A 27,844-nucleotide genomic window follows, 5' to 3' on the forward strand; every position below is an offset into this window, starting at 1 on the left:
GAAGTCATAACAGTCTCTTAGACCACAGCGCAATCAAATTAGAACTCAAGAATAAGAAATCCACTCAAAACCACAGAACTACATGGAAATTGAACAACCTGCTCCTTAATGACTCTTGGGTAAATAATGAAATTAAGGTAGAAATCAAGAAATTTTTTGAAACTAATGTGAACAAAGAGAAAACACATCAGAATCTCTGGGAGAGAAATTTATAGCACTAAAATGCCCACATCGAAAAGCTAGAAAGACTGGGCACAGTGGCTCACGTCTGTAATCCCTGCACTTTGGGAGGCTGAGGCGGGTGGATCACTTGAGGTCAGTAGTTCGAGACCAGCCTGGCCAACATGGTGAAACCCCATCTCTACTAAAAAATACAAAAAATTAGCCAGGCGTGGTGGCAGGTACCTGTAATCCCAGCTACCTGGGAGGCTGAGGCAGGAGAATCCCTTGAACCCAGGAGGCGGAGGTTGGAGTGAGCTGAGATCGTGCCATTGTATTCCAACCTGGGCAACAGAGTGAGACTCCGTCTCAAAACAAACAAACAAACAAACAAACAAAACAAAACAAAACTAGAAAGATTTCACATTAACAACCAAACATCTCAACTAAAAGAACTAGAGAACCGAGAGCAATCAAACCCCAAAGCTAGCAGAAGACAAGAAATAACTAAGATCAGAGCTGAGCTGAAGCAAACAGAGACATGGAAAACCCCTAAGAAAAAAAAAAAACAAAAAAAATTCAACGAATCCAGGAAGTGGTTTCTTAAAAAAATTAATAAAATAGTTAGACCGCTAGCTAGGCTAATGAAGAAAAGAAAGAAGAATCAAATAAAATAAAAATCAAATAAAAAATAAAATCAGAAATAAGGGGGACATCCCCTCTGACCCCACAGAAATGCAAACAACCATCAGAGAATAATATAAATACCTCTGCGCATATAAACTAGAAAATCCAGAAGAAACGGACAATTTCCTGGATAAACACACCCTCCAAGACTGAACCAGGAAAAAACTGAATCTCTGAATAGACTAGTAACATGTTCTGAAATTGAGGCAGTAATAAATAGCCTACCAGCCAAAAAAAGCCCAGGACCAGACGGATTCATAGCCGAATTCTACCACAGGTACAAAGAGGAGCTGAATACTGAAACTATTCCAAAAATTACAGAGGAAGGACTCCTCCGTAACTCATTCTATGAGGCCAGCATCATCCTGATATGAAAACCTGGCAGAGATACAACAAAAAAAGAAAACTTCAGGCCAATATCCTTGATGAACATTGATGCAAAAAAATCCTCAATAAAATAATGGCAAACTGAATGAAACCAGCAGCACATCAAAAAGCTTATCCACCATGATCAAGTTGGCATCATCCCTGGAATGCAAGGTTGGTTCAACATATGGAAATAAATAAATGTGATTCATCACATAAACAGAACTAAACACAAAAACCACATGATTATCTCAATAGATGCAAAAAACATCTTCAATAAAATTGAGCATGCCTTCATTGTTTAAAACTCTCAATAAACTAAGCATTGAAGGAACATATCTCAAAATAATATGAGCAATATATGACAAACCCATGGCCAATATCATACTGAATGGGCAAAAGCTGGAAGCATTCCCCTTGAAAACTGGCACAAGACAAAGATGCCTTCTCTCACCACTCCTATTCAACGTAGTATTGGAAGTCCTGGCCAGGGCAATCAGGCAAGAGAAAGAAATAAAGTATATTCAAATAGGAAGAGAGGAAGTCAAATTATCTTTGTTTGCAGATGACATGTCCCTACAGCTAGAAAACCCCACTGTCTCAGCCCAAAAGCTTCTTAAGCTGATAAGAAACTTCAGCAAATTCTCAGGATATAAAATCAATGTGTAAAAATTACTAGCATTCCTATACACCAACAACAGGCAAGCAAAGAGCCAAATCATGAATAAACTCCCATTCGCAATTGCTACAGAGAGAATAAAATACCTAGGAATACAGCTAGCAAGGGGGAAGTGAAGGACCTCTTCAAGGAGAACAACAAACCACTGCTCAGGGAAATCAGAGAGGATACAAACAAATAGAGAAACATTCCATGCTCATGGATAGGAAGAATCAATAGTGTGAAAACGGCCATACTTCCCAAAGTAACTTACAGATTCAATGCTATTCCCATTAAACTACCATTGACAATTCTTCACAGAATTAGAAAAAAAAAAAACTATTTGAAAATTCATATGGAACCAAAAAAGAGCCCAAATAGCCAGTGAATCCTAAGCAAAAAGAACAAAGCTGAAGGCATCATGCTACCTGATTTTATCTATACCACAAGCCTACAGTAACCAAAACAGCATGGTACTGGTACAAAAACAGACACATCGACCAATGGAATGGAATAGAATAGAGAACCCAGAAATAAGACTGCACACCTACAGCCATCTGCTCTTTGACAAACCTGACCAAAACGAGCAATGGGGAAAGGATTCCCTATTTAATAAGTGGTGCTAGGAGAACAGGCAAGCCATATGCAGAAAACTGAAACTAGAATCCTTCCTTACACCATACACGAAATTTAACTCAAGATGGATTACAGACTGAAATGTAAAACTCCAAACTATAAAAACCCCAGAAGAAAATCTAGGCAATACCATTCAGGATATAGGCATGGGCAAAGATTTCATGAGAAAAACACCAAAAGCAATTGCAACAGAAGCCAAAATTGACAAATGGGATCTAATTAAACTAAAAAGCTTCTGCACAGCAGAAGAAACGATCATCAGAGTGAACAGACAACCTACAAAATGGAAGAAAACGTTTGCAATCTATCTATATTACAAAGGTATAATATCCAGAATCTACAAGAAATTTAAACAAATCTATGAGAAAGAAACAACCCCATTAAAAAGTAGGCAAAGGACATGAACAGACATTTCTCAAAAGAAGACACACTTGTAGCCTATAAACATATGAAAAAAAGCTCATCATCACTGATCGTTAGAGAAATGCAAAGCAAAACCACAATGAGATACCATCTGATGCCAATCAGAATGGCTATTACTAAAAAGTCAAAAAACAGCAGATGCTGGAAAAGTTGTGGATAAAAATAACACTTTTATACTGTTGGTGTTCAACCATTGTGGAAGACAGTGTGGCGATTCCTCAAAGACCTAGAGGCAGAAATAACATTTGACCCAGCAATCCCATTACTGGGTATATACCCAAAGGAATAGAAATCATTCTATTATAAAGATACATGCATGCGTATGTTCACTGCAGCACTATTTACAAAAGCAAAGTCATGGAATCAACCTACATGCCCATCAATGATAGACTGGATAAAGAAAATGTGGTACATATACCAGATGGTACATATACACACTATGCAGCCATAAAAAGGAACAAGATCATGTCCTTTGCAGGGACATGGATGGAGATGGAAGCCATTATTCTCAAACTAATGAAGGAACAGAAAACCAAACCCCACATGTTCTCACTTATAAAGTGGGACCTGATCGATGAGAACACATGGACACATGGAGGGGGACAACACACACTTGGCACCTGTGGGGGGTTGGGGGAGGGAGTGCATCAGGAAGAATAGCTAATGGATGCTGAGCTTAATACCTGGGTGATGGGATGATCTGTGCAGTAACCCACCATGGCACACGTTTACCTGCATAACAAAGCTGCACATGTATTCTGGAACTTAAAAGTTGAAAGAAAAAAAATGGAATTGAAGTATATGTAGTTTTGAAACATACTCTTATCTCTTAATACCTTTCCGTGGATATCATTTTACATCAAATCCAAACCTTCATCATTTCTAATAGCTGCACAGTGCTTATATAGTTATACTTTATCATCTATTTAATCATTCCCTTACTTAAGAGTTTATTAAAACATTAAGACTGCTTCCAGTTTTTATTACCAAATCTGCGAACAAGGGTTAATGAATAAAGTTTAATGTATTTCAATCACTTCTTTATATGATTATGCCAAAAAATTCAAAGACTAAAGATAAGCATGCTTTCCATAATTTTCATTTTAACAAAGAAAAGACCGTGCAAGTAAGTTAACTGGTTTTTTAAATCGAAAATCATTTATGTAGTTCATAAGCAGGAAGGCAGAAGTCTTTCTTTCCTCCAGAGTGCTATGTAAGACATGAATAAGAGGAAAAAAAGACATAGGATTTCTGATACAAACTGTTTCTAAATCTTCCCCTTTTAAATTAATAGCAGCATACTATCAATATAAGAAACAAATAATGAAATTAAGAGGACAAAAAAGTATTTGTAACAGGATCTTCAGATTATTTCTTTGGGAAAAAACAGTTTTGCAAAGTCCAGAGCAAGTTATAAAAGTTAATAAAGAAAATTTCATCCCAATACACAACACAACTGGTGGAAAGGTTTTTGTTTTGTCCTGTAAAAGCATGCATTTATATTAGTTGCTAGAGTAACACTATTATTGAAAACAATAGTGGAACAGAATCTATAATCACTAGGCCAACAGTCATCAAAATGAGATTTAAATTACATCCAAATGTGTACCTTTACTTTTCTTTGTCTAAACTTTTTTTTCCTTAAATAAGTGAAAAAGCTTATACACAGGGAAAAGCAAGGTCTATATTCTAGCTCACAATCTAAATTAGTTTAAGCTTTTAAAACGACTAGTTCAATTAATAAAACAAAATTAATGATAAATTAAAAGTTTAAGTTAATTTACTTAGAAGTTTAAAGTATTTGGCAAGCTGACAAAAATTCCCATCTAATTAATTCTGAAATTCAACCTTGAAAATAAAATATCTAAAAAAATAATCAAGGCTTTGCCTGGGGGTAAGGGAGGGGGTTTGCCACGTTTCAAAAATATTTTGCTTGCCATTACTTTGAATTTGAGTTTTATAATATCTGGAAATAAAATCACCAGAATACTTAACTGCCACATGACCCACTCAAAAAGCTATGAAAAATTCCTTTTATTGCTTAAATAAATCTAGCTTCTTAGTAAAGAAATTTAATATTCCTGGTCAAAAAGCCTCTACTTTCAAATTTGAAGGTTCTTTCTTCCCAAACTACGCTGGAAAAAATGCAGTGAATTTGATAAGTAACTAGAGAGCTTACTGAATGAAATTCACATAACACCTTGTATCAGATTTTTTGGTCACGAGCACATAACCTTTGCCAAAGAGCATTTATAAATATATCCAGATTCCCAAATTGTTGGTATGAATAAGATAGTGACAACTACAGAACTTATCACTTTAAATGAAAGAAAAGGCAGGCCTGCCAAAATGACTTAGGTGGAAGGTAAAAGCCTCCTTTGATAAGAATGTTTTCTCCTTAACACTTAAAGAACTAGATACTATATTTAGCAATTTACCTTTAAAAATTGGATATCCATTACAACTATTACATATGCCACATGCCACTGTGAGGTAGAAAGTCATCATTCTAGATTTTATATGACTGCAGTGACATTCTAGAGGTTGCAGCTTTCCAAGTATAGCCTGAATCGAAACTCAATTTTCATTCTACACAATCTTGAGTTAACATTTCACAAACATTGTTACATTCTCTAACTCAATTATAGGTACAATGTAAAAAGGAAACAGAAGATATGAAATAGGAATGAAAGCAGCTATTTAGCAGTTTAAATTATGTCTTTTTTTTTTGAGACAGAGTCTTACTCTGTCACCCAGGCTGGAGTGCAGTGGCGCAATCTCAGCTCATTGCAACCTCTGCCTCCTGGGTACAAGCAATTATCTTGGCTCAGCCTCCCAGGTAGCTGGGATTACAGGCGCCTGCCACCACCACATGCCTGGCTAATTTTTTTTGTGTGTTTTTTTTTTTTTTTTTGTATTTTTGTAGATACAGGGTTTTACCATGTTGTCCAGGCTGGTCTTGAACCGCTGACCTCAAGTGATCCGCCCGCCTCAGCCTCCCAAAGTGCTGGGATTACAGGTGTGAGCCACCATGCCTGGCCACATCTTTTGTTTTTTAAGAGACAGGGGCTCGCTATGTTGCCCAGGCTGGAATGCAGTGGCTAGTCATAGGTGTGATTATGTACTGCATAGCCTCGAACCCCTGAGCTCAAACAATCCTCCTGCCTCAGTCTCCTGAGTAGCTGGGACTACAGGGGTGTGTCACCATGCCTGGCTTTCAAATATATCTTAGAGAAAGAAAATATTAATAAAAGATAAGAAGTACAATAATAAAGAAGGAAATAAATAAGGCCATCTAGTAATTCTTACACTGATCAAAATCTCTCTTGCAATTTATATTCCTTTAAGGGTCCAAAATAATAAATCTGATGTAAAAAACTTGGTCATGCAAACACTAGTAATGGAAGAGACAAAAGTGAGGTATTCACCTACTTAAACCCTTAAAAGGATCATAGCTTCAGTTTCTTGCTACTCTTACTCCAGGAGTGTTAAAAGACTTACATGTATGAATCAGTCAACCTAACCAATACAGTAACACCACTTTAGGATATTAATATACAGATACTGTGACATTCAAATATCTATATTAATTCAGAATCATTAATCATTCCAACATATTATGTTCTTCTGAACTTTAAATGAAAATGGGGAAAAAAATTAATGGACGTATAGCTTTGTTTCCCAGGTTTCTCTCTACAATGGATAATTTCATGAGCAGGTTGCCTGAAATGTAAACACCAATATAATCTCTGCAATCAACTTATTTGATAAAAAGAAGATCTGTTTCAGTCTTTTAAATTTCAGAGGTAAATTTAATGGAATGATTTAAATTATATATACTTACACACACACACACGCACATGCACACACACCAAAAAAAGGTGGTAACTTTGTCAACTGGGAGGCTTTAGGTGTAGTGATTAACATCACAGGCTCTGGAATACTGCTCTCTAATAGTACTCTCTGCAACGATGGAAATGTTCTGTGTTTGCACTATCCAAGACAGTAGCTACAAGCCACATGTGACTACTGAGTATCTGAAGTGTGACTAATGTGATGGAGAAACTGATTTTTTAACTTAGTTTTAATGTAAATGTAAGTAGCCATATGGAGCTAGTGGCTCTTGTATTGAACAGTGAGTCTCAAGCAGATTTTAATCCTAGTTCCACCACTTATTAGCCCTTTGTCCTTGAGCAAGTTAACTTGCTGAACCCTCAGTCTTCTGGTATATAAAATGGGCTACTAAGCATCTACTTCATGGGATTATTGTGGAGATTAAATACTACACATGAAGTGCTGAGTACAGTGCCTGGTTTACCAATGACCTTTGTGTCACTAAATCTAATTGGTCAATTATCAGACCTGATCCTATCTTACTCATCAGTAACATGTGACAGAATTTAATCACTCTCTTCATCAAAATACTCTCTTCTCTTGGCTGGCTTCTGGGAGAACTCTACTGGTGTTATTTACCACTTTCTATTATTTCTAACACCTTTTCTAATAGTGTGAAAGCTGACCCTCACCTTAAAAAGAAAAAAAAAGAAAGAAAAGAGCCTGGCATGGTGGTGCATGCCTGTAGATTCAGCAACTTGGGAGGCTGAAGCGGGAGGATTGCTTGGGCTGAGGAGTTCAAGACCAGCCTGGGCAACATAGTGAGATTCTATCTCTTAAAAAAAAAACATATTTCTATACAGAGGTGTTTTACACCCTAACCAAGTTTTTCTAATAAAAAATTGAGGAGATGTTTGACAGGACAAATTATCTGATATTGGAGTTGTCCAAGAAAATCCTAGATATATGGCTGTCATAACTTTAGAAAGACCAATAGTTATTACCTGTCCTGAATATATATATATGTATTTTTAAAAACTTAGCAGATATACAATAGCAAAGTCACGGAATCAGCCTAAGTGTCCACCAATGGATGACTGGATAAAGAAAATGTGGTATGTGCATGTTCTCACTTATAAGTGGGAGCTGAATGATGAGAACACATGAACACATTGAAGGGAACAACACACGCTAGGGACTGTCAGGGTGAGGGTTGAGGGGAGGGAGAGCATCAGGAAGAATACCTAATAGATGCTGGGCTTAATACTTAGGTGTTGAGGTGATCTGTACAGCAAACCACCATGGCACACGTTTACCCATGTAAATCTGCACATCTTGCACATGTGCCCCTGAACTTAAAAGCTGAAGGATAAAAAAGGAAATGTGTGTATACACACACACACACACACACACACACACACACACACCATGGAATACTACTCAGACATAAAAATAAATGAAATCATGTATTTTGCAACAACATTGATGGAACTAGAGAGGCCATTATCTTAAGGAAATAACTCAGAAATACAAAGTCAAATACTACATATTCTCACTTATAAGTGGGGGCTAAACAATGTGCACAAAGGGACAAACAGAATGGAATAATAGACACTAGAGACTCCAAAAGGTGGGAGGGTAGGAGGGAGATGAGGGATAAGAAATTACGTATTGTGTACAATTAACACTATTCAGGTGATGGTTATGCTAAAAACCCAGACTTCACCACTGTGCAATATATCTGTTTAAAAACAATGCACTTGTACTCCCTAAATCTATAAAAATAAAGAAATTTTTAAATTAAAAAAGTTAGCTGATGCATAAAGAACACCTCTCATTACCTAAAATGAAAAACACAGTAGCCTGAGCAATTGTGAGGATCAAATAATGTTGGAACTATAAGAAACTTTGGAAGTAAGTTAATTTGCTGCTCTTACTTTACCAGAGACTGAGGCGCAGACATTAAGTGATTTGTTAGTAATTTTTAAGTTTAAGTAAAGGTAAAGGGCCTTGTTGGATTTTTTTTCTTCTCTTTCTGAATGCTAACTTTGCTCCTTTTTTTTTTTTTTTTTTTTTTGATACAGAGTCTCACTCTGTCACCAGGCTGGAGTGCAGTGGCGCAATCGTGGCTCACTGCAACCTCCGTCTCCTGGGTTCAAGCAATTCTCCTGCCTCAGCCTCCCGAGTAGCTGGGACTACAGGTGAGCACCACCAAGCCCAGCTAATTTTTCTACTTTTAGTAGAGACAGGGTTTCACCATGTTGGCCAGAATGGTCTCGATCTCTTGACCTCGTGATCCGCCCGCCTCGGCCTCCTAAAGTGCTGGGATTACAGGCATGAGCCACTGCACCTGGCCACTTTGCTCCTTAATAGTTGGGCGATCCTTTACTGCAAAGGAATAATATCATCTATAGCTCAGAGCTATTGTAAGGAGTAAATGAGACAATGTATTTAAAAGTAGATAGTATAAGCACTCAATATATATATTACTCCTTTTCCCATACTGGTTTTTAAAAAAATATTAACCCCTTTTTACGTGTCATTCCTAAGACATTCTTGCCAAAAATGTATGTCATGAATCTAATCAAGCCTTTACATCTAATTTCTGATTTCTAGTATACAGAATATATAAGAGGTAGAACATATAAGAGGTAGAATAAGTTCAAACACCGTCAGGAAATAATCAAACAAATCCAGAATGGAGGGTGAGAAAATGAATGCGCTAAATAAAAAAGAGACATAACAAACAGAAACGACCACCACAGACTAACAGCAGATCTCTCTGCAGAAATCCTACAAGCCAGAAGAGAATGGGGGCTAATATTCAACATTCTTAAAGAAAAGAATATTCAACCCAGAATTTCATATCCAGCTAAACTAAGCTTTATAAGCGAAGGAGAAATAAATTCCTTTACAGGCAAGCAAATGCTGAGAGATTTTGTCACCACCAGGCCTGCCTTGTAAGAGCTCCTGAAGGAAGCACTAAACATGGAAAGGAACAACCAGTATAAGACACTGCAAAAACATGCCAAATTGTAAAGACCATCAACGCTATGAAGAAACTGCATCAACTAACGGGCAAAATAACCAGCTAGAATCATAATGATAGGATCAAATTCAAACATAAAAATATTAACCTTAAATGTAAATGGGCTAAATGCCCCCACTTAAAAGACACAGACTGGCAAATTGGATAGAATCAAGACCCATTGGTGTGCTGTATTCAAGAGACCCATCTCACTTGCAAAGACACTCATAGGCTCAAAACAAAGAGATAGAGGAATATTTACCAAGCAAATGGAAAGCAAAAAAAAGCAGGAGTTGCAATGCTAATCTCGGATAAAACAGACTTTAAAACCAACAAAGATCAAAAGAGACAAAGAAGGGCATTACATAATGGTAAAAGGATCAATGCACCAAAAAGAGCTAACTATCCTAAATATAAGAGCACCCAGATTCATAAAGCAAGTTCTTAGAGGCCTACAAAGAGACTCAGACTCCCACACAATAATAGTGGGAGACTTTAACACCCCACTGTCAATATGAGACAGATCAATGAGAGAAAATTAACAAGGATATTCAGGACTTGAACTCAGCTCTGGATCAAATGGACCTAAAAGATATCTACAGAACTCTCCACCCTAAATCAACAGAACAATGCATTCTTCTCAGCAACTCCTTGCACTTATTCTAAAATTGACCACATAATTGGAAGTAAAACACTCCTCAGCAAATGCAAAAGAATGGAAATCATAACAAACAGTCTCTCAGACCACAGCGCAATCAAATCAGAACTCAAGATTAAGAAACTCACTCAAAACTGCACAACTACATGGAAACTGAACAACCTCCTCCTGAATGACTACTGGGTAAATAACAAAATTAAGGCAGAAATAAAGAAGTTCTTTGAAACCAATGAGAACAAAGATACAACGTATCAAAATCTCTGGGACACATTTAAAGCAGCCTGTAGAGGGAAATTTATAGCACTAAATGCCCACAAGAGACAGCAGGAAAGATCTAAAATCAACACTCTAACATCACAATTAAAAGAACTAGAGAAGCAAGAGCAACATATTCAAAAGCTAGCAGAAGACAAGAAATAACTAAGATCAGAGAAGAGCTGAAGGAGATAGAGACATAAAAAAACCTTCAAAAAAAATCAATGAATCCAGGAGCTGGTTGTTTGAAAAGATCAACAAAATAGATAGACCGCTAGCCAGACTGATAAAGAAGAAAGGAGAGAAGAATCAAATAGACGCAATAAAAAATGATAAAGGGGATATCACCACTGATCCCACAGAAATACAAACTACCATCAGAGAATACTAAAAACACCTTGGTGCAAATAAACTAGAAAATCTAGAAGAAATGGATGAATTCCTGGACACATGCACCCTCCCAAGTCTAAACCAGGAAGAAGTCGAATCCGTGAATAGACTAATAACAAGTTCTGAAACTGAGGCAGTAATTAATAGCCCACAAACAAAAGGAAGTCCAGGACCAGATGGATTCACAGCTGAATTCTACCAGAGGTACAAAGAGGAGCTGGTACCATTCCTTCTGAAACTATTCCAATCAATAGAAAAAGAGGGAATCCTCCCTAACTCATTTTATGAGGCCAGCATCCTCCTGATACCAAAACCTGGCAGAGACACAACAAAATAAAGAAAATTTCAGGCCAATATCCCTGATGAACATCAATGAAATCCTCAATAAAATACTGGCAAACCGAATCCAGCTGCACATCAAAAAGCTTATCCACCACAATCAAGTCGGCTTCATCCCTGCAATACATGGCTAGTTCAACATACTCAAATGAATAAATGTAATCTAGCATATAAACAGAACCAATGACAAAAACCATATGATTATCTCAATAGATGCAGAAAAGACCTTCGACAAAAGTCAACAACCCTTCATGCTAAAAATTCTCAATAAATTAGGTACTGATGGAACCCATCTCAAAATAATAAGAGCTATTTATGACATACCCACAGCCAATATCATACTGAATGGGCAAAAACTGAATGCATTCCCTTTGAAAACCAGCACAAGACAAGGATGCCCTCTCTCATCACTCCTATTCAACATAGTATTGGAAGTTCTGGCCAAGGCAATCAGGCAAGAGAAAGAAATAAAGGGTATTCAAATAGGAAAAGAGAAAGTCAAATTGTCTGTTTGCAGACAACATGATTGTATATTTAGAAAACCCCATCGCCTCAGCCCAAAATCTCCTTAAGCTGATAAGCAACTTCAGCAAAGTCTCAGAATACAAAATCAATGTGCAAAAATCACAAGCATTTCTATACACCAATAACAGACAAACATAGAGCCAAATCATGAGTGAAGTCCCATTCACAATTACTACTAAGAGAATAAAATACCTAGGAATACAACTTACAAGGGATGTGAAAGACCTCTTCAAGGAGAACTACAAACCACTGTTCAAGGAAATAAAGAGAGGACACAAACAAATGGAAAAACATTCCATGCTGAAAGATAGGAAGAATTAATATCGTGAAAATGGCCATACTGACCAAAGTAATTTATAGATTCAATGCTGTCCCCATCAAGCTACCACTGACTTTATTCACAGAATTGGAAAAAACTACTCTAAACTTCAAATGGAACCAGAAAAGAGCCTACAAAGCCAAGACAATTCTAAGCAAAAAGAACAAAGCTGGAGGCATCATGCTACCCGACTTCAAACTATACCACAATGCTCCAGTAACCAAAACAGCATGGTACTGGTACCAAAACAGATATATAGACCAATGGAACAAAACAGAGGCCTCAGAAATAACACCACACATCTACAACCATCTGATCTTTGATAAACCTGACACAAAGAAGCAATGGGGAAAGGACTCCCTATTTAATAAATGGTGTTGGGAAAACTGGTTGGCCATATGCAGAAAACTGAAACTGGACCCCTTCCTTACACCTTATACAAAAATTAACTCAATATGGATTAAAGACTTAAACATAAGACCTAAAACCATAAAAATCCTAGAAGAAAACCTAGGCAATACCATTCAGGACATGGGCAAAGACTTCATGTCTAAAAAACCAAAAGCAATGGCAACAAAAGCCAAAATTGATAAATGGGATCTAATTAAACTAAAGAGCTTCTGCACAGCAAAAGAAACTACCATCAGAGTGAACAGGCAACCTACAGAACAGGAGAAAACTTTTGCAATCTACTCATCTGACAAAGGGCTAATATCCGGAATCTACAAAGAATTTAAACAAATTTACAAGAAAAAAACAACCCTATCAAAAAGTGGGCAAAGTATATGAACAGACACTTCTCAGAAGAAGACATATATGCAGCCAACAGACATGAAAAAATACTCATCATCACTGCTCTTTAGAGAAATGCAAATCAAAACCACAATGAAATACCATCTCATGCCAGTTAGAATGGCGATCATTAAAAAGTCAGGAAACAACAGGTGCTGGAGAGGATGTGGAGAAATAGGAATGCTTTTACACTGTTGGTGGGAGTGTAAATTAGTTCAACCATTATGGAAGACAATGTGGCGATTCCTCAAGGATCTAGAACCAGAAATACCATTTTGACTCAGCGATCCCATTACTGGGTATATACCCAAAGGATTATAAATCATCCTACTATAAAGATACATGCACACGTATGTTTATTGCGGCACTATTCACAATAGCGAAGACTTGGAACCAACTCAAATGCCCATCAATGACAGACTGAATAAAGAAAACGTGGCATATATACACCATGGAATACTATGCGGCCATAAAAAAGAACGAGTTCATGTCCTTTGCAGGGACATGGATGAAACTGGAAACCATCATTCTCCGCAAACTGACACAAGAACAGAAAATCAAACACCGCATGTTCTCGCTCATAAGCGGGAGGTGAACAATGAGAACATATGGACACAAGGAGGGGAATATCACACACTGGGGCCTGTTGAGGGGTGGGGATCTAGGGGAGGGATAGCATTAGGAGAAATATCTAATGTAGGTGACGGGTTGATGGGTATAGCAAACCACTATGGCATGTGTATAACTATGTAACAAAACTGTACTTTCTGCACATGTACCCCAGAACTTAGAATATTAAATATATATATATATACACACATAAAATAAAATTAAAGAAAATAACCACCAAATGCAGTGTATACAACTTGAATGGAACTTGATATGAACAAACTAGCTCTAAAAGACACTTTGGACACAAGCGGGGTAATCAAAATATGGATGTGTTATGAGATGGTGTTAGGGAATTAGGAAGTTATTCATTTTATGGTATTGTAATTATATAAGAAATGTCTTACTATTTCAAAGATGTATTATATACTGAAGTATTTACAAGTGAAATGCCATATACTTGTAATTTAAAAGATTTCAGAAAAATAGATGAGGCAAATGTGGCAAAACAATAATTGGTAAATCTAGCGGATGGGTATATGAATATATTTTTCTGGTTTGAATATGTTCACAATGGGAAATTTTTGAAAATTAATTAACAATTTTTTTCATATTTTCCTTGCAACAAGAGAGACAGAAAACATTAGAATATATGGCAGAATCCTGGGACAGCTCAAACTCTAAAAGAGAGGGTCAGTACCCTTCCCCCTTCTGATTAGCTCTATAATCTAGCTTTTCTTTTTCTTTTTTTTTTTAATTATTATACTTTAAGTTTTAGGGTACATGTGCACATTGTGCAGGTTAGTTACATATGTATACATGTGCCATGCTGGTGCGCTGCACCCACTAACTCGTCATCTAGCATTAGGTATATCTCCCAATGCTATCCCTCCCCCCTCCCCCTACCCCACAACAGTCCCCAGAGTGTGATGTTCCCCTTCCTGTGTCCAAGTGTTCTCATTGTTCAATTCCCACCTATGAGTGAGAATATGCGGTGTCTGGTTTTTTGTTCTTGCGATAGTTTACTGAGAATGATGATTTCCAATTTCACCCATGTCCCTACAAAGGACATGAACTCATCATTTTTTATGGCTGCATAGTATTCCATGGTGTATATGTGCCACATTTTCTTAATCCAGTCTATCATTGTTGGACATTTGGGTTGGTTCCAAGTCTTTGCTATCGTGAATAAACCTACTCATCTGACAAAGGGCTGATATCCAGAATCTACAATGAACTCAAACAAATTTACAAGAAAAAAACAAACAACCCCATCAAAAAGTGGGCAAAGGACATGAACAGACACTTCTCAAAAGAAGACATTTATGCAGCCAAAAAACACATGAAAAAATGCTCATCATCACTGGCCATCAGAGAAATGCAAATCAAAACCATAATCTAGCTTTTCAAAAGAGTATATTCGAAAGCTGGGATCTGGAAACTTAGCCATCTGTAGATTTGTTTAAAGCTAAACTGAATGCATGGCTGCATACCAGCACTGTTCTAAGAACTTCATTTAATTTTTCATAATAACTCTATGAAGCACATATAATCATCATCCCCATATTATGGACGAAACTACTCACATGGCAAACCAGCATGAGCTGCTAGCTCCTGCCCTCAAAACCAACTCTGCAGAAACTATAGAAGGGAAAAGGCAATATGAATTCCAGAAACTTATAGACAATGTGTGCATATGTGCATGTACACACACACAGACATCCCTGGGGTAACAACTGGCATCATATTTTATCTAAAACATAGTTACTGAAACAGATGAAATAAAGGAAGATATTACCAATATGGAATTCAAACAAATTTAAGAGTCTAAATGAAATATTAGGAAAAAAAATTAACAGTTGAAAAAATAACTCAGCATAAACAGCAAGCGGGGTACAGTTGAATATCTTAGTGAATTAGGAGATAAGACTGAGATACTCTTCCAGAAGATAGTAAGAAAGAATAAAGAAATATGAATGCAAAAGAAAAGCTAAAAGATATGGAGGCTAAAAGAGCAGGCATTCAGATAGTAACAGTCTCAGAAAGAGACAAAAATAAAAATGGAAAGGATGATATTTTTGAAGAACTAATGGACATACATTTCTCAGAAGTATAATGAAAAAACTGAGGCATAGAAGTCAGATATTTTGACTAAGATAAAGATTCAAACCCTGGTCTTGCCCCAGGACCCCTGTCCTTAACCACTCTGCTACACTGACTTAGGGCTAAGGATCAGTAAGTTCAGCACCAAAGACAATCAAGGAGGACTAGGATCAGCTCTGACACCGTAAGATTGTGTAGTAACTAGATGAAATCCATACCCTCCCCAATATTATACACCTTGATAACACTGTGCCTTTCCATAAACCCACAGTATTGATTAAAGCAGTGTAAAGTCATATCAAACCTCAATTTACTTCTCCGCAAGCTTAATCACATAGAATATTAATGTCAGGATAGTATAGTGTAATGGTTAAAGAGTGTGGAGTCTGGAGTCACAGCACTGAGTTCAAGCCCCGGTGCCACCACTTTCCACGCCATAATTTCATCAGAAAATAGAAAAAATTGTACCTGCTTTGTAAGGATTAAATAAGGTAATGCTAGTAAAATCCTTAGCACAGTTCCTGGCATAAACATTGCTCAATAAAGCTTAGATACTGTTTGTTTTTTTAATTCAAAGGTTTAGCTGATAACTATTGTAAAGGCAAATTATACTACTACATACCTTGTACACACAAGAGTGGTAGACCTTGTCAAAAATAGATTCCCAAGGCCTACCTCCAGAAATTCTGATTCAGTAGGTCTTAGATGAAGCCAGGAATCTGCATTTTTTTTTGAGACAGGGTCTCACTCTGTCACCCAGGCTGGAGTGTAGTGGTACAAACTTGCTCACTGCAGCCTCGACCTCCTGGGTTCAAGGGATCCTCCCAACTCAGTCTCCAAAACAGCTGAGACTACAGGTGCATGCCACCAAGCCTGGCTAATTTTTTGTAGAGACAGAGTCTTGCCATGTTGACCAGGCTGATCTTGAACTCCTGGATTCAAGCAATCCTCCCACCTTGGCCTCCCAAAGTGCTGAGATTAGAGGTGTGTGCCACTGTGTCCGACTAGGAATCTGCATTTTTAATCAAGCCACCAGGTGATTCTCCAAGAAGTACACACAAGGAAAAACACTATTTCAAAGGCATGTCAACTATTGCCTCACATCATTTAGCTTGCAATTTTAGCACAAAAATTCATTTGTTCACATAGCACATTTTTATTGAATACTTGTTATTTGCTATATTATGTATTATGCCAGGTATTGGGGATAGAGTGATGAAGATGCATTAATATAGTTCTTGCCCTCCTAGGCTAATAGGAAGTTCATATTCTAGAGAGAATAGATATTTTAATTTGCCTATAAAGTAAAAAAGCTTACCATTTAATTCATTTATTAAATGAGCATTTACTAAATGCAAACCTGGTATTTTAAATTTCAGGATTTCTATGACCTTAAGCAGCAAATATTTCTAGTACTTCCAACTCTCCATAAGGAGACACTTTTTAAAGTCTATCCTAAACTCTCCCCAATAGAATCTTGCATACCATCCCCAACTCTGCCCTCCACCCCAACACTGCCAGCAAGGCTGCCTTATCTACATTGATGTTTCCATGGACAATTATTTATAAGACAGCTTGCCAGCGTTAGGGAGGCTGCCATCTCAGGGTATCATTGGCTCCATGGTTTCTGTAACCCAAATGTTTTCCCTAAAAGACTTGGTAAATGGCTCCTTAATAGTTTTTCTTGTGTCATAAGGTGGTACAATAAAAAATAAGAAAAAACAGCACTATAAATAAAGTATGGTCAGTCTGTTAACAAGTATTTATTGTGTAGTTTGTGGAGGGAAAATAGAAGCATCTCTTTACTTTGGAAAATTACTACAGAAGCATCACTGGCTATAAGGTAGACTTTATTCTAAAGTTGCTTATATTATTTAAGAAAAAAAACCCCTTTCAATGTTCTTTGTCAACTGCATGCTAACTTTATTGAAAGTGAAGATCAATATCTAATAAATATTATATTCCTTCCTGATTACAACTGATCTCTGGGGGAATGCAAGCCTCAAATACCTATGTCTTCTGCAGCTTAGCTGAGATGATCTCCTCTGGCTCCTAAATGTTTTTAGTTTTCTACTGGTCTGTCATATATCAAGCTTAATTTTCTACTCAGGATCAGGACCTCACATGACTCCTCTGAAATTCCAAAAATGTAAGTCCATAAGTATTTCAGAGAAATGAACCTACTATAATGGTAATATTAATAACAATTATGGAAACAAAAACAGCAGCTAACATTTGAACACTTACTATGCGCTAGGTAGTATGTTTACATGAATTACCTCCTTTGTGAGAGAAGTACTGGCACTATTCTTATTTTCTTCAGAAAAATGAGGCTTAGAAAGCTTACATGGTTTGCCTAAGATTACATCTGAAAAGGGTGGTTGGCAAGTTATTTAGGAGAAGGCTTAAACAAGCTGCTCTTTTTACTTGGCATCAATCACCGCAACAAAAAACGAATAGGACACTTTTGTAATCTGCAAAGAAATGGTAGAATTCAAACAATTTTTCTGATGCCCGTTATTTTTTCTGGTGGTCTATTCATATCCTGATGAATAACAATCATTTTATACTAGTAAATACAAACATAGGAATAATATTCAAACTTGTTTTATTAAACAAACAAATCCAAAACCTGTGATTAAAAAAAAGGCAAAGAAGTAGGAGACAATGACATCAAACCTTATATATGCTTCAATTATGAGCATGGCTTCCTAGAAGAATATGACAACAAATATTAGGTTCACATACCACCATGTGGTTCATACCCCATAGGCTACTAACACTTGCTCTACAATTAAATGTGTTATTTTGAACCTTTATTCTCAAAAGTAAATGTAGGCATGTTACCAGAAAGTTCCTGAAATAAGTGGATTAGCTATTTCATACTTTACATCAAATTATTTTAATGGAATGTATTTCACACTGGTATTAAGAATGACTAAGGTGAAACCTTATATTACCATCTGCCGCCTAATAAAACTGTACAATAACATCTCTGTTCAGTAAATTATGCTTTGAAGTATTAAAGTTTGAATACAGGACTAAAGAAAGGGGAGAACACTGCACACAAATTCAGCGTAGAGAAAACAAACCTAAAGCCTCACTTAAGATACTTTAATTTAAATCCCCATTTTGTTCTCCCTGTAATCATCAAGTATTTCACATTTAAAAAGACATACCTAGTCCAGTGCTGGAAAAGGGAAGTATAAAAACATTTCTATGCCAGTTTTATTGGCTTTTGTTTTCTTAATAAAAGGTACAGAGTAGGCTGTGTATACTGTACTTAAGAGGAACAAAACACCCACTTAAGCATATTATAAAATATAACCTTGGCTGCAGGTGGTGACTCATGCCTGTAATCCCAGCACTTTAGAAGACCAAGGTGGGTCGATCACTTGAGGCCAGGAGTTCGAGACCAGCCTGGCCAACATGGAGAAAGCCCATCTCTATGAAAAATACAAAAATTAGCCAGGCGTGGTGGCGCATGCCTGTAATCCCAGCTACTCAGGTGGCTGAGGCACGAGAATCACTTGAACCCCAGAGGCGGAGGTTGCAGTGAGCTGAGATTGCAGCACTGCACTCCATCCTGGGTGACAGAGTGAGACTGTCTCAAAATAAAATAAAACATGACCTTGACCAAAATTTTCATCTCTGATATCTGTATAATTAATAAGTTTATTACCAGAAAAGGTACTTTCTCTAACATAATTTACATAAATGTTAACAGGTTAGCTATCAATTTAACATTTACATAAACGTTAACAGAGGTTAGCTATTAATTTAACATTTTAAACACAAGCCATTAAGAATAAGTTAACAAATCGATATTGCTAGAAACTTGTGTTAAACTACTTATAAGTCTAGATCATGCTACAGTTTCAAAATGGCTGAGAAAGATTATCCTGAACAACTAAAAAGATGCACAGATACTTGGTAGAGATGATTCAGGAGGCCCTTAAATCAACTTATTAAAAAATAGGTTCACAGGACGTCAAGGCTATTCTATTTCCAAAAGGGAAAAGCAGCAACAGTAAGAATCCAATGAGGGGATTTAAAATAATAAAGTGGACAGGCATAGTGGCTCATGCCTGTAATCCTAACACTTTGGGAGGCCGAGGCAGGAGGATCACATGATGCCAGGAGTTCAGGACCAGCCTAGGCAATAGAACGAGATCTTGTCTCAAAAATAAAATGAAATGAAATGAAATGAAATCAAATAAAATAAAAATAATGAGAGTAATGAGTAGAGTGGTGAATGAAGCTGACTAAGATAGCAAATTAAGAATCTAACTGAAGATATAAATTAAAGCTCGAATTCTCTTCCTTCCATAAACCCACTGTGACAGACTAACCAATCTTCATCTCAATTTTACTGCTTGAAAAGTAAGTCTAATTCCAACACTGCTTTTCAATGATATATGGATCACTAAGGAACACTATAAAGACAACTAGAATTTCAAAAAAGTCTAGATAAAAGTGCCAAGCAATTATCCACCATGATCAAGTGGGCTTCATCCCTGGGATGCAAGGCTGGTTCAACATACGCAAATCAATAAACGTAATCCAGCATATAAACAGAACCAAAGACAAAAACCACATGATTATCTCAATAGATGCAGAAAAGGCCTTTGACAAAATTCAACAACCTTCATGCTAAAAACTCTCAATAAATTAGGTATTGATGGGACATATCTCAAAATAATAAGAGCTATTTATGACAAACCCACAGCCAATATCATACTGAATGGGCAAAAACTGGAAGTATTCCCTTTGAAAACTGGCACAAGACAGGGATGCCCTCTCTCACCACTCCTATTCAACAAAGTGTTGGAAGTTCTGGCCAGGGCAATCAGGCAGGAGAAAGAAATAAAGGGTATTCAATTAGGAAAAGAGGAAGTCAAATTGTCCCTGTTTGCAGATGACATGACTGTATATCTAGAAAACCCCACTGTCTCAGCCCAAAATCTCTTTAAGCTGATAAACAACTTCAGCAAAGTCCAGGATACAAAATCAATGTGCAAAAATCACAAGCATTCCTATACACTAATAAGAGACAAACAGAGAGCCAAATCATGAGTGAACTCCCATTTACAGTTGCTTCAAAGAGAATAAAATACCTAGGAATCCAACTTACAAGGGATGTGAAGGACCTCTTCAAGGAGAACTACAAACCACTGCTCAAGGAAATAAAAGAGGACACAAACAAATGGAAGAACATTCCATGCTCATGGATAGGAAGAATCAATATCATGAAAATGGCCACACTGCCCAAGGTAATTTAAAGATTCAATGCCATCCCCATCAAGCTACCAATGACTTTCTTCACAGAATTGGAAAAAACTACTTTAAACTTCATATGGAAACAAAAAAGACCCCGCATTGCCAAGTCAATCCTAAGCCAAAAGAACAAAGCGGGAGGCATCACGCTACCTGACTTCAAACTATACTACAAGGCTATAGTAACCAAAACAGCATGGTACTGGTACCAAAACAGAGATATAGACCAATGGAACAGAATAGAGCCCTCGGAAACAATATCACACATCTACAACCATCTGATCTTTGACAAACCTGAGGAAAACAAGAAATGGGGAAAGGATTCCCTGTTTAATAAATGGTGTGCTGGGAAAACTGGCTAGCCATATGTAGAAAGCTGGAACTGGATCCCTTCCTTACGCCTTATACAAAAATTAATTCAAGATGGATTAAAGACTTAAATGGTAGACCTAAAACCATAAAATCCCTAGAAGAAAACCTAGGAAATACCATTCAGGAAATAGGCATGGGCAAGGACTTCATGTCTAAGACACCAAAAGCAATGGCAACAAAAGCCAAAATTGACAAATGGGATCTAATTAAACTAAAGAGCCTCCGCACAGCAAAAGAAACTACCATCAGAGTGAACAGGCAACCTATAGAACGGGAGAAAATTTTTGCAATCTACCCATCTGACAAAGGGCTAATAACCAGAATCTACAATGAACTCAAACATATTTACAAGAAAACAAACAACCCCGTCAACAAGTGAGTGAAGGATATGAACAGACACTTCTCAAAAGAAGACATTTATGCAGCCAACAGACACATGAAAAAATGCTCATCATCACTGGTCATCAGACAAATGCAAATCAAAACCACAATGAGATACCATCTCATACCAGTTGGAATGGCAATCATCAAAAAGTCAGGAAACAACAGGTGCTGGAGAGGATGTGGAGAAACAGGAACTCTTTTACACTGTTGGTGGGACTGTAAACTAGTTCAACCATTGTGGAAGACAGTGTGGCAATTCCTCAAGGATCCAGAACTAGAAATACCATTTGACCCAGCAATCCCATTACTGGGTATATACCCAAAGGATTATAAATCATGCTGCTAGAAAAACACACGCGCATGTATGTTTACTATTCACAATAGCAAAGACTTGGAACCAACCCAAATGCCCACCAATGATAGACTGGATTAAGAAAATGTGGCACATATACACCATGGAATACTATGCAGCCATAAAAAAATGATGAGTTCCTGTCCTTTGTAGGGAGATGGATGAAGCTGGAAACCATCATTCTCAGCAAACTATTGCAAGGATAGAAAACCAAACACCCCATGTTCTCACTCATAGGTGGGAATTGAACAATGAGAACACTTGGACACAGGAAGGGGAACATCACATACCAGGGCCTGTCATGGGGTGGGGGGAGGGGGGAGGGATAGCATTAGGAGATATACCTAACCTAGACGACGAGTTAATGGGTGCAGCACACCAACATGGCACACGTATACATATGTAACAAACCTGCACGTTGTGTACATGTACCCCAGAACTTAAACTATAATAATAATAATAAAGTGCCAAGCATTGCATTATTCACTAAGGATACTGAAGGAAGCACAGAATGCAGTTCTTGCCTTTAAAGAGGTACAAAGACAAGAAAAATAGTCAGGTGGCTAATTAAGTCTGAGGTATTAAATCAAATTAGAAGTAGAGAAGTAAAAACTGAACAAGAAGAGAAATGGAGAAACAGGAATTAAGTAATAATGACCTAAGGAGGAAGTGATGAAGCAGCAAGAGATACAGTAATCACATATCAAGTAAGTTAAAAAGAAGTGCTTTCGGGACTACCAAAAGACAAAAAAACCTCATAAAAGCATGGAATTTAATTATTACTTAGATAACAGCAATTGAAAGGATGAAAATGTATCATTTTTAGCAGTCTTTCATCTTAAAAATCATGGACAAGAAGGAAGGTGTTTGCAATTGTACTATAATAACAGGAACCAACTTCAAAATACCTTGAATAAAAGCAGCTTCAAATACCAAAAAATCCATCACCATGAATATCCAAACGTACCAAGAAATCCCTCGCCATGAATATCAAAACGTACCCATTTCAGATGACCAGTTTTCAAATTCTATTAAACTAGTGGCAATGTTACATGAAATTCTAATTATAAATCAAGGGAACATTAATAATTACTGAGTATCTATATTATGCCCAGTACTTCTCTGTCTCCACTGCTAACATCTCATATCAGGCCTGTATTACCTCTCCCACCTGAATCATTTTAGTAGCATCCTAACAAGTATCTTAATATCCATTTTCTTTTCTCTGATCCATCCTCCACACTGATACATAAAATGATTTTTTTCTAAAATGAAAATGTGACGGTAGTCTCTTGCTTAAAATTGTTAAATAGATACCACAACCTATAACACAACTTACAAACTAATTTCTATGATTTGATTCCCACCTACCTTTCCAGTCTTTACTTTTACCTCTTCCCACACTCACCCTTACTCTACCACTATCTCTTTATACTCTTATTTATTTTTAACTACTTGAGGTTCTTCAAACTTATCATGCCATGTTATGCATGTGCTTCTTTTTTTCTATTCCCCATCTTGAAGGGCCTTTTGCTCTTCTGCCGTCTTAGCAATGCAAACAGTTACCCAGTTCTACTTTCAACATCTGTTCAAGCACATCAATATCCATCCCAAACTTTCCAAGAAAGAAATGAATATTCCTTCCTTGGCACCTGCACAGATTTCTATTATAGGATCTGTAACTCTTACTATATTACTTGCTTAAGGTAAGCTTTTAAGACTATAGCTTCTTGGGAACAGAATCCTAGACTTATTTATGAGTGTATCCTTAGAGACCAGTACAATTGGCATATCATAGGCACCCCAAAAAGTTTAAATCAATGAATGAATAACTAAGCTTCATTATTTAAGATAAAATTTTTTGGCTGGGCAAGGTAGCTCATACCTGCAATCCCAGCATTTTGGGAGGCCAAGGCAGGTGAATCATCTGAGGTCGGGAGTTTGAGACCAGCCTGGCCAACATGGTGAAACCCCATCTCTACTAAAAATATAAAAATTAGCTGGGTGTGGTGGCACATGTCTATAACCTCAGCTACTCGGGAAGCCGAGGCACAAGAATCATTTGAACCCAGGAGGCGGAGGCTGCAGTGAGCCGAGATCATGCCGCTGCACTCCAGCCTGGGCAACAGAGCGAGACTCTCTCAAAGAAAAAAAAAAAATTTTCGCTGCCTATCCCTTTAAAAGCTAGTCTATTATCAGTTGAGTTCTATCATTTATTTTCATGAAATGTCTGATCGAGCCCACAATAATCACTCCAGGCTAATTTTCTAAAAGCCCAGATTCATCATACAACAGTCCCATTCAAGAACTTATAGTAAACATTATTTTAAAGCGCAATGCCTCCATTTGCCTTTCATGGCTTTCCTACTTATCTAACCTCCACTCTTCATCAATGCCAGGCCAATTTCATCATCCCTTAAGCCTGGTACATAAATTCTTACCTCTGTCCCTTTGCCCAAACTGTTCAATCACTCATTCACACTTGATTCTTCCCTTTATCCAATTAAATACTAACCATCTTTTATAGGCCAACCAAGTCTGATTTTTCTCCCATCAAAATTGTATCTGAATGCTCCATCCTTCCCCTATTATAAGCAAAGATACTCAGCACCAGTCACATCAGCACTTCATTCTTTCCCTTTTAAGAATGTTACTTTTTTCTCCCCAACCGGATTATCAGCTCCTTCAGGTATCTGATTGTACTTCCTGGATAGATCTCTCACAGTTTTTAGTTACTGTGATAGAAAGGCAACATGGCATTGTGTTTTAAAAACTTTTTTTTAAAAAGCAGGCACGTCCTCTCTTTGAATTAAATCTTATGTTGAAGTCCAATACATTAAAAAGATAAAAGAGGGGCTCTGACTGAAATGGGATGTCGGGATCAGAGTGTTCATTGCCTGGCCCCTCTGTACTTGCTTAGCCACATGGTAGCAGTCCCTAAAGCATCTCCTGGGGTTCCTTGTAACACAGTTTGAAAACGACTGGGTTCACAATGAGATGCCATCTCACACCAGTTAGAATAATGATCATTTAAAAAGTCAGGAAACAACAGATCCTGGTGAGGATGTGGAGAAATAGGAACGCTTTTACACTGTTGGTGGGAGTGTAAATTAGTTCAACCATTATGGAAGACAGTGTGGCGATTCCTCAAGGATCTAGAACCAGAAATACCATTTGACTCAGCAATCTCATTACTGGGTATATACCCAAAGGATTATAAATCATTATACTATAAGGCCACATGCACACGTATGTTTATCACGGCACTATTTACAATAGCAAAGACCTGGAACCAACCCAAATGCCCATCAATGACAGACTGGATAAAGAAAATGTGGCACATACACACCAAGGAATACTATGCAGCCATAAAAAGAATGAGTTCAAGTCCTTTGCAGGGACATGGATGAAGCTGGAAACCATCATCCTCAGCAAACTAACACAAGAACAGAAAACCAAACACTGCATGTTCTCACTCATAAGTGGGAGTTGAACAATGAGAACATATGGACATGGGGAGGGTTACATCACACACTGGGGCCTGTCAGGGGGTGGGGGGAAAGGGGAGGGAGAACATTAGGACAAATACCTAATGTATGCAGGGCTTAAAACCTAGATGACGGGTTGATAGGTGCAGCAAACCACCATGGCACATGTATACCTATGTAACAAACTGCATGTTCAGCACATGTATAACAGAACTTCAAGTAAAAAAGAAAAAAGAAAAAAAAAAAGGACCAGGCGCGGTGGCTCACACCTGTAATCCCAGCACTTTGGGAGGCCGAGGTGGGTGGATCACAAGGTCAGGAGTTCAAGACCAACCTGGCCAACATAGTAAAACCCCATCTCTACTAAAAATAGAAAAAAAATTGCTGGGCGTGGTGGCAGGCGCCTATAGTCCTAGCTACTTGGGAGGCTGAGGCGGGAGAATCGCTTGAACCCAGGAGGTGGAGGTTGCAGTGAGCTGAGATTGCGCCACTGCACTCCAGCCTGGGCGACACAGTGAGACTGTCTCAAAAAGAGGTAGAAGGAGAGGGAGAGGGAGAGGGAGAGGGAGAGGGAGAGAGGGAGAGAGGGAGAGAGGGAGAGAGGGAGAGAGGGAGAGAGGGAGAGGGAGAGAGGGGGAGAGGGAGAGAGGGGAAGAGGGAGAGGGAGAGAGGGGAAGAGGGAGAGAGGGGAAGAGGGAGAGGGAGAGAGGGGAAGAGGGAGAGAGGGGAAGAGGGAGAGGGAGAGAGGGGAAGAGGGAGGTGGGGGTGGGGGAGAGAGGGGGAGGGGAGAAGAGAGAAAGAAAACTACTGGGTTCAAATTCTAGCTGTAACACTTACTGGTCATGTACCCTTGTGTAATCACAAACTCTAAGTCTCAGCTTCCTGAGATAATGTATATGAGACAGCCCTTTGTAAACCTTAAAGTTTTCCATAAATTTGAGGAGTATTTAACCTTCACAAGACATAAGCTAAACTGACTATATTATACCATCTTAACAGTTATATCACACAATATTACTGACTGTGAAAGCATTCTATATTTTAAAGTCCAGATTTATTTAAACTAAAATAAAGCATCCTAAATGTCATTCAATTCTGGAAATCCCCGGTCCTCTGCTTTGCTTCTTGTATTTGAAAATAACTTTCTAATCTCCATTTGGAGGACAAAAAATTATAATGATTAAGAGTAATGCTTTTGAGTTGGTCAGATATGATTTGAAGACCAGCTTTACAATATGGTGTGTAAACTTGGGTAAGTTACCTAACCTCTCTGAACCTCAATTTCCTCATCTTGAAAATGAAAACAGGACTATCTGCTTTTCAGCTGCTGGATTGAGGGAGATAATCTGAACAATGTCTTGTTTTTCTTAGTATTCTCTCACAGTATACCTCTCAAAGTCAGCAAATAATACACGTTTATAAAATTAACTGGTTTCCTGCAACCCGAAATTCACCATATGAATAAATTCGAAGTAATTTCCCCTTTTCTAATTGGAAAATTTGTCTGTTACTTCTTATAAAAGTTGAAGTGTAAAGTATATTAGAAAATATGCTAATTAGATATATTATATGTGGCATAAAATATGTGTTTCAGAATATACTATCTTTTTGTGGTGCTATATGGAGAACTGATCAAGCACCCTATCATTTATAATTTTCTAGACAAAATTCATTAAATATCATTTTATTATCCTTGAAAAATTCTGAAATATAGCCTTAATCAGATGACTAAATTTGATATCAGTAGTAAAATTTCCTTAGTCCACGTTGGTTTGTTAAGCCAATAATCTAAATATGTTTACCTTTGGCAGCATGGGAGTATCCCTCTTCTTCTTCTTTTCTGAATTAGGGTCATCTAATAAGTCCGGCTCAAAAGTATAAAGTTCAGTAAGCTCATTCATAGTAAAATGACGCTCCACCTGCTGCTGATCAACAACTCGAAAAGACAGTGACTGCTTAGTTACTTGCCGATCATAAATCTTATCTTCCATGGTTCCCTTTGTAAAAAGAAGGAAGAATATACAAAAAAATAAAATTTTGTAAGCATGAAACTTAATCAAGGATAAATACGATTACTGGTTAATATGAAATGGTAAAACTTTATGGTAGTATATTGCCATAAAGAAAAACTCATCAGCAATTTTGCTTAATTCATGAAAGATTTCATCTGTTTAGCATAGTTTACCATAA

The 27,844-nt window shown here is 37.5% G+C and overlaps 1 protein-coding gene across 1 annotated transcript in view; it reads right to left on the bottom strand.

Annotated features, from left to right (window-relative positions):
- The window catches only part of ATRX (ATRX chromatin remodeler), a gene marked incomplete at its 5' end in the record, with an annotated part of 213,219 nt that overhangs the window by 22,059 nt on the left and 163,316 nt on the right, over positions 1-27,844 (bottom strand). Inside the window, 1 exon segment of the mRNA NM_001009018.1 lies at positions 27,457-27,651. Coding sequence (NP_001009018.1) covers positions 27,457-27,651 — 195 coding nt within the window.

This window comes from Pan troglodytes, chromosome X (assembly GCF_028858775.2).
Source record: "Pan troglodytes isolate AG18354 chromosome X, NHGRI_mPanTro3-v2.0_pri, whole genome shotgun sequence".
NCBI lineage: Eukaryota > Metazoa > Chordata > Mammalia > Primates > Hominidae > Pan > Pan troglodytes.